We start from the raw sequence: 8,120 nt of genomic DNA on the forward strand, positions 1-8,120 counted from the left end.
TGGGACCCTTCAATCCGCAGGCTGACGCTCTATCCACTGAGCCAAACTGGTTAGGGCCTTTAAGGATATTTTTAAAAAATAATATTATTTTATTCTTTTTAATTCTCACCTGGGGATTAAAGTTGATTTTGTAGACAGAGGAGAGAAAAACATCGACGTGAGAAACATTGGCTGCCTCCAACATGCGCTCCAACCAGGGATTGAACCCACAACCTTTGGTGTATGGGATGACGCCCCAACCAAGCCATCTGGCCAGGACAAAACCATAATTTTTAAAGGACACACAATATCCTACTGAATGCACCTAGTGCATTGATGGCGAACCTTTTGAGCTTGGCGTGTCAGCATTTTGAAAAACCCTAACTTAACTCTGGTGCCGTGTCACATATAGAAATTTTTTGATATTTGCAACCATAGTAAAACAAAGACTTATATTTTTGATATTTATTTTATATATTTAAATGCCATTTAACAAAGAAAAATCAACCAAAAAAATGAGTGTCATAGGTTCGCCATCACTGACCTAGTGACACTTTTTTTTTTTTTTAAGGCTCTTTTATCTATTGATAGACTTGCCAGTAGCTTCTTATTTACAATGATAAACAAATGTACACATATTTTATTTTTAACACTGTAGGAATTCTTAAATCAGAGGGGATTAAAATTTTTATAGATCTTGGATATATTCCCAAATTCTTAACAAAAAGGCTCTATCTATACTGCCTCCAGCAATATATCAGAACTGGTTTCACCAAGCTCGCACCGGCACTGGGTATTAATATTTCTCTCTCCCTCCTTTCTCTTCCTATTGTTTTAATCTGAATTTTTTTAAAACAAAAAATTAAACACTTCCTGTCATGTTTATTGAGATATGTATCTAGTGGTACCTTAAGAATCTTTTTATTGACATTATAACAAAAATATCAATGCTTCATCTTTAATATTTACTGCAAATAGTTTCCTCAGTCTGTTGCTGAGTCTTCTTTCTCTGGTTAATGTTTTGATATTTGTATTAAATTTATCTACAGTCAAGTCTTTCAATATCACCCTTAAAAATCTTTTATTATGGAAAATATCAAACATACACACAGAGAACACGAAGAACCTTTATTGTATCTATCTGTCATCAGTTACAGCAATTATCTAACTTATTGTCAGTATTATTTCAGTCGTCCCCCAAACTACTGCTCCATCCACCCCTGGATTATTTTGAAGCAAACTGATACAGCATTTCATGTATAAATACTTCACTATGTAACTCCTAAAAGATTTAAAAAAAATATATAACAAAAATACCAATTCTACTCCCCTCTAAATTAATAGTAATTCTTTAATATTAACAAATAATGTATTCAAATTCAAGGTTACAAAATTGTTTTACAGACTTTTAAAAATCAGGACCCAATTTATCTCTTAAATCCCCTTCCCCTTTTTAAAAATATACTAGAGGCCCGGTGCATAAATTCGTGCACAGGTGGGGTTCCTCGGCCCGCCAGGCAATTGGGGCCAATCGGGCCAGCCGGCCGGTGGGAGGGACTGAGGGAGGTTGGCCGGCCGCGGTAGGTGACCACCGGGGCAGCTCCTGTGTTGAGCGTCTTGCCCCCTGGTGGTCAGTGTGCAACATAGCGACCATCGTTCTGTTTTAACTATCACTTAGGCTTTTATATATATAGATTTTCATTGATTTAGAGAGAAAGGGAGAGGGAGAGAGAGCTAGAAACATCAATGATGAGAATCATGGATCGGCTGCCTCCTGCACACCCCTCACTGGGGATCAAGTCCGCAACCTGGGCATGTGCCCTAACCGGAAATCAAACTGTGACTTCCTGGTTCATAGGTTGATGCTCAACCACTGAGCCATGCCAGTCAGGCTCTCAAATCCCTTTTAATTTATAGCTTTCCCCTCCCTCTGTTACCACCTCCCCAACCCCAACTTATTTTTGAGGAATGTGAGTGCTTGACTTCCTGTCTGGTTTATGTTGTTTATATTCTTGTGGTGGTGGTATTTTGGCAATATTTTCAGGGTAGTACTGATTATAACTTGAATATTTGTTTTAATCACGATTAGTTTTCTCTTAATATTTTCAAAATAATTTTAGTTCTACAAAAGAGATTCAAAGATAATAAAGTATTTCCATATGTCCTTTACTCAGCTTCTCCTAACATCTCACATAAATAAGCCTGATACACTTGTCAAAACTAAATTGGTGAATACCATCAACTAAAATAGTTTATTCAAATCTCACTAATTTTCCCACCAATGTTCTTTTTCTGTTTCCAGAGCCTGCCCAGGATATCATGTTGCATTTAGTCTACATGTCTCCAGCCTCTTCCAATGCGGGAGATTCTTGGTCTTTCCTGACCATGACGCGTTGTGGTCAGTGTTCTGGAGAATGTCCCTCCATGTGGGTTTGTCTGATGTTTTGTCATGAGGTTATGGATTCTTTTGGAAGACTACCAGAGGTGATGTGCCCTTGTTTTATCAGGGGGCACATGATACTGATATGACTTATTACTGGTGATGTTAACATCAATTATTTGGTTAAGGTGGAGTTTGCTACAGTTCTCCACTAAAAGGTGGTTTTTTTGTTTTTGTTTTTTACATTCTCTGTTTGAAGCAAGACACTAGATCCACAGCCCACATTAAAGTTCCACCTGCTGGAGAGAAGGGTATTAAATGGTATGTGGTCGTATATTAAAATCACAAAATTAATTTACAGGGAAATACTCTAAGGCTAGCCAAATAGACTTTTCCTCCTTAAAGTCTCCACCAATTTCAGATTTCATTAATAGATCTTGCCTACTGTAATTATTACTATGGTGTTCTAATCTTCATTTTCTTTTCCATTATCAAAAATATTCTGGCCCAGCCAGTGTGGCTCAGTGGTTGAGTGTCAACCTATGAACCAGGTCACGGTTTGATTCCTGGTCAGGGCACATGCCCAGGTTGCCTGCTTGATCCCTGGTGTGAGGCATGCAGGAGGCAGCCAACCAATGATTCTCTCTCATCACTGATGTTTCTATCACTTTCTCCCTCTCCCTTCCTCTCTGAAATCAATAAAAATAACAATGGGGACATCTGTAATACTTTCGACAAAAGAAAAAAAATTATCCTGTAAGAAAGATTTGTCCCTCCACCCCTACTATTCATCCAATCATTTATAGAATGGGATTCAGGAATATTTGTTTTATTTTTTTAGTTAACCAGTACCACCTCTTCTGTGATGCCCTGAGGATACACCGCTTCAGTGCTGCCACCCATTTTTTCCTTTTGTTTTTTGAGCACTTCCTTGCTTTCTTGCACCACAAGATGTTCCAGGCCCATCTTTTATTTCCTTTGTTCCAGTTGTAGAATCAATCATTTCTCCAAGGAGCCCAGGTTCTCTCACTGGAGAACTACAGTTAAAAAACAAGTTCTGGCTTTGTTCTTCTTTTCCGACGAAAGACCAAATGGCGGATGATGCCGGTGCTGTGCGGTGGCTTCCGTGGAGGATTTGGCAGCAGCTGGGTAGGGGCAGAGGCCGAGGCCACGCAGCTCGTGGAGGCAAGGACAAGGACAAGGAGTGGATCCCTGTCACCAAGCTGGGCCGCCTGGTCAAGGACATGAAAATCACATCCCTAGAGGAAATCTATTCTCCTTGCCCATCAAGGAATCTGAAATCATTGACTTTTTCTTGGGGGCATCCCTCAAGGATGAAGTCTTGAAGATCATGCCTGTGCAAAAGCAGACACGTGCTGGCCAGAGGACCTAGTTCAAGGCATTTGTCGCCATTGGGGACTACAATGGATATGTTGGTCTGGGTGTTAAGTGCTCAAAAGAAGTAGCCACTGCCATCCGTGGAGCCATTATCCTGGCCAAGCTCTCTATTGTCCCTGTGGGGTGAGGCTACTGGGGAAACAAGATCGGCAAGCCCCACGCCGTACCTTGCAAGGTGACTGGCCGCTGTGGCTCTGTACTGGTGCGCCTCATCCCCGCCCCCAGGGGTACGGGCACTGTCTGGGCCTCTGTGCCTAAGAAGTTGCTGATGATGGCTGGTATTGACGACTGCTACACGTCGGCCAGGGGCTGCACTGCCACCCTGGGCCACTTCGCCAAGGCCACCTTTGACGCCATCTCTAAGACCTACAGCTATCTCACCCCAGGTCTCTGGAAAGAGAATGTGTTCACCAAGTCTCCCTATCAGGAATTCACTGACCATCTTGTAAAGACCCACACTGGAGTTTCTGTGCAGAAGGCCCAGGCTCCAGCTGTGGCGACCACATAATTTTATACAAGAGAAATAAAGTGAATTAAGCCTGAAAAAAAAACACAAAAAACCAAAAACAAGTTCTGGTCCTAGCTGGTTTGGCTCAGTGGATAGAGCGTCAGCCTGTGGACTGAAGGGTGATGGGTTCGATTCCGGTCAAGGGCACATGCCTGGGTTGTGGGCTCCGGCATGCAGGAGCCAATCGATGATTCTCTCTCATCATTGATATTTCTATCTCCCTCTCCCTTCCTCTCTGAAATCAATAAAAAAATATTTTAAAAAAAGTTCTGTGTATGTATTTTAATATTTAGTAAAGTTACTCCTTCCACATTACACAAGCTTAAAAAAATTTTAATATTCACATCTGTTTTTCTTTGACTAATTTTTTCAGTCACCACTAATTATTTAAAGCCTGCTAATTTGTGCCAGAAAAAATAAAAGCACCTATTTTTTAGTTACTACTTTTAATAAAGTTATAAATGACCCAAATGTCCATCAATGAAAAAAATGGGCAAATCCATTCTGGTATTTTGATAGAGACAATGGAATACTATTGACAGAAAGAAAATAAATTATAGCTACACTTTTAATGTGTATGATGTACTGTGGAAAAATACATTCAGGAAAACACTATTTATAAAAAGTTTAAAATATGCAAGAAATACTATGTATTATTTTTTTAAAAAATTTATTGAGGTAACACTGGTTAATAGCACTATATAAGATCCAGGTGTACAACATTATAATCTGACAACTGTATACACTACAATGTGTTCAACACAAAGGAGATTACATATAAGTAGTATGCAAATACATGAAAAAAAATAAAACAAAATTTAGGAAACTGGTTTGGAGGAGGAGTGGCAGTAAAGAGAAATGTGATCGGTGAGGAGTATACAGGGAATAGCAATTCTATTAGCAATGTTTTATTTTTTTGAGTGTGTGACAAATACACTGATGCTCAAAACACTTCATAATATTTATTTTATTCGTATTTATTTATTTAAATATGTTTTTATTGGTTTTTAGAGAGAGGAAGGGAGAGGGAGAGAAAGACAGAAACATCAATGAAAAGAATCATTGATTGGCTGCCTACTGCACACCCCTTACTGGGGATCAAGCCTGAAACCCAGTCATGTGCCCTGACTGGGAATCAAACTGTGACTTCCTGGCTCCTGTGTCAATGCTCAATCACTGAGCTACACTGGCCAGGCTCATAAGTTCTTTTTAAAGATATAAACAAATGAGGAAGATTAAGTAAGAATAATCAAGTAGTTAATCCATATGAGAACAGTTGGGAAACACCTAACTATCACTCAGAATAAGCTTTTGATAGACTGATGTTTTAAGCCTGGGAAGACAAAAACAGAAAGAGAATACACAACTATAAAGAGTATAAGTAGAATCACTAGATACTAAAACATAAAGCTCTGGGAACTTAAAATCAGACTGATTATTTCAAAGAGGTAATATGGTCGGAAACATAAAGGTTAAATATAGTTACTTCTCAGTGATAATGTTTTATTAAAAGGAAGCTAAAATACTGAAGAAAATAAAGAGCTAAAAAACAATGGGACACACTGAGAAGATAAAGGGTCCAGCCTAAAGGATTCCCACTTGCTAAACCTGGGATAATTTGGGCTTCAAAATTACAATGGCTGTAACCCACTGAATAAAATAAGAACCCATGGGTCCATATGATAAAAAGTAAGAATTGGTTTAGGCCAATAGCATCTTAACCAAGGGATCAAAGTTAATACAGCAGGTCCTGGAATAATGTCATTTTGTTCCACGCTGTTTTGTTATTTTGATGAGATGTTGCAGGAACTTAACTCTTGTTTATTATACCAATTAGCCTATAGTAAAATTGGTTTCATTATACACCATTTTGCTTAAAGTCACAGAACCTACTGATGATGACAAATGAGACAAACATCATGTGCCTTCCATGTGATGTGATGCACTAAAGATACCACTTCACTGATATTCCTGCCAAAAATGCATCTTCTGAATCATGATTATGGGGAAAAAGATAAACTCAAAATTGAGGGACTCTACAAAATGAATGGCCTATACCAGTGGTCGGCAAACTCATTAGTCAACAGAGCCAAATATCAACAGTACAACGATTGAAATTTCTTTTGAGAGCCAAATTTTTAAAACTTAAACTATATAGGTAGGTACATTGTTATTAACTTAATTAGGGTACTCCTAAGGCTTAGGAAGAGCCACACTCAAGGGGCCAAAGAGCTGCATTGGCTCGCGAGCCGCAGTTTGCCGACCATTGACATTCCAAAATGTCAATATAATGAAAAACAAAGTCCAAGGCCTATACTATTCCAAAATGTCAATATAATGAAAAACAAAGTCCAAGAAATGTTTCAGATTAAAGAATAGGAGATTTGACAAATAAATGCAATGTATGATTCCAGACTGGGGGAAAAAATGATATAAAGAACATTATTGGGACAATTGGAGAAATCTGAATATGGTTTTGAAATGGGGTAATTGTATATCAATGTTAAGTTTCTTGATTTTAATAACTCCACTGTAGTTATGTAAGAAAATGTCACTGTTCTTAGAAAACACTGAACTATTTAGGGGTGAAAGGCATAATGATTGTAACTCATTCTCAAATGGTTCAGAAAAAAACAGTATTTTGGGTACATATACAAATAGATACAGACACAATTAGGTAGATGGCAAAATGTTAACTGGTGCCTTGGCTGGTGTTGTTCGGTGATTAGAGCGTCAGCCCTTGGACCAAAGGGTCATGGGTTCGATTCCACAACAAGAATCTTAATTGGCAAGTCTAGATGAAAGATATAGGAAGTTCTTTTTAAAATTTTTGTAATATTTGTGTCCTTTTGAAATTAAAAAATTGTTACAATATAAAAAGAATACTGTAGAGACATTTTATGTCTTAAAATTAACAGAGGGCAATTACCATGCTTTCAAAGTATTTCTCAGTTTCAACAGCAGACGGTGATTAGGCCTGAGATTTCTGTTAGACTTTTACTTATAGTAATAAATTCTTGTTGACCATTAAAAACACCCTTTGCAGCTTTGGTCAAAAGACTCTCAAAAACAGAAGAGGCTCATCTCATATGAATAATACATGTGCACTTCCTTTTACCTGAGACATCCATCTGTCATCTCCTTGAATATCTTCCGCTGCATGTGGAATGGCTGCTGGGTTTGAGTCTCCTTGGCTCATTCTATACCTGAGGAAAATAATGTGTGTGTCATTTTTCATCCATTAACAGGAATGTTTATTTGTTACTGCTTACTTAAGTACTACATGCTAGTAAATAAAATTTAAGTTTTGTTGTGGCTTTGCATGGAAACAAAAACAACTGGACTTTATTTTCAGCAGAGATGAATTCCAGGACACAACTGCTTAAGTCCCATAAATATCCAGCATCACTAAACTCCAAGGCAGGTCTGAGTATCATTTAGAAACAGTGCATTACATTTAAAAAGCCTGCTCCGAGTAATTAATTTTTCATGATTGCATGTTACTATTCTACCAAAGGACACCTATAGTTCAATGAAATCTACATTAGAACTTTTTAGGCTGCTAGTTACATACTTAAGAATTACTATAGCAGTGACTAGAATCCACTCTTTACAACATCACGCAAATAACTGTACTACATGTTATGACCAAATTGGCCATAGGCTTTGGCCTGGTTCTTTTTTTATTTTTATTTTTTTTATTTCTTAAAGTATTACAAAGAGTATTACACATGTCTCCCTTTTTTCCCCTGCCCCTTGACATTCCCCCGGCCTCCCCTACCCCCCAGTGTCTTGTGTCCATTGGTTATTCTCATATGCATGCATACAAGTCCTTCGGTTGATCTCCTACCCCCC

The 8,120-nt window shown here is 38.2% G+C and overlaps 1 protein-coding gene and 1 pseudogene across 2 annotated transcripts in view; one reads left to right on the forward strand and one right to left on the reverse strand.

Moving 5' to 3' along the window:
• The window catches only part of PAFAH1B2 (platelet-activating factor acetylhydrolase 1b, catalytic subunit 2 (30kDa)), a 40,959-nt gene that overhangs the window by 19,284 nt on the left and 13,555 nt on the right, over positions 1–8,120 (reverse strand). For both annotated transcript variants that reach the window (XM_014539351.1, XM_014539355.1), the window contains one exon: positions 7,384–7,471. In XM_014539351.1, coding sequence (XP_014394837.1) covers positions 7,384–7,464 — 81 coding nt within the window. In that variant the 5' untranslated portion in view covers positions 7,465–7,471. Of the gene's footprint in view, positions 1–7,383; positions 7,472–8,120 lie in introns of those variants that run through there.
• On the forward strand, positions 3,405–4,308 carry LOC106726022 (annotated as a pseudogene).

Source organism: Myotis brandtii, unplaced genomic scaffold (genome assembly GCF_000412655.1).
Source record: "Myotis brandtii unplaced genomic scaffold, ASM41265v1 scaffold105, whole genome shotgun sequence".
Classification (NCBI taxonomy): domain Eukaryota; kingdom Metazoa; phylum Chordata; class Mammalia; order Chiroptera; family Vespertilionidae; genus Myotis; species Myotis brandtii.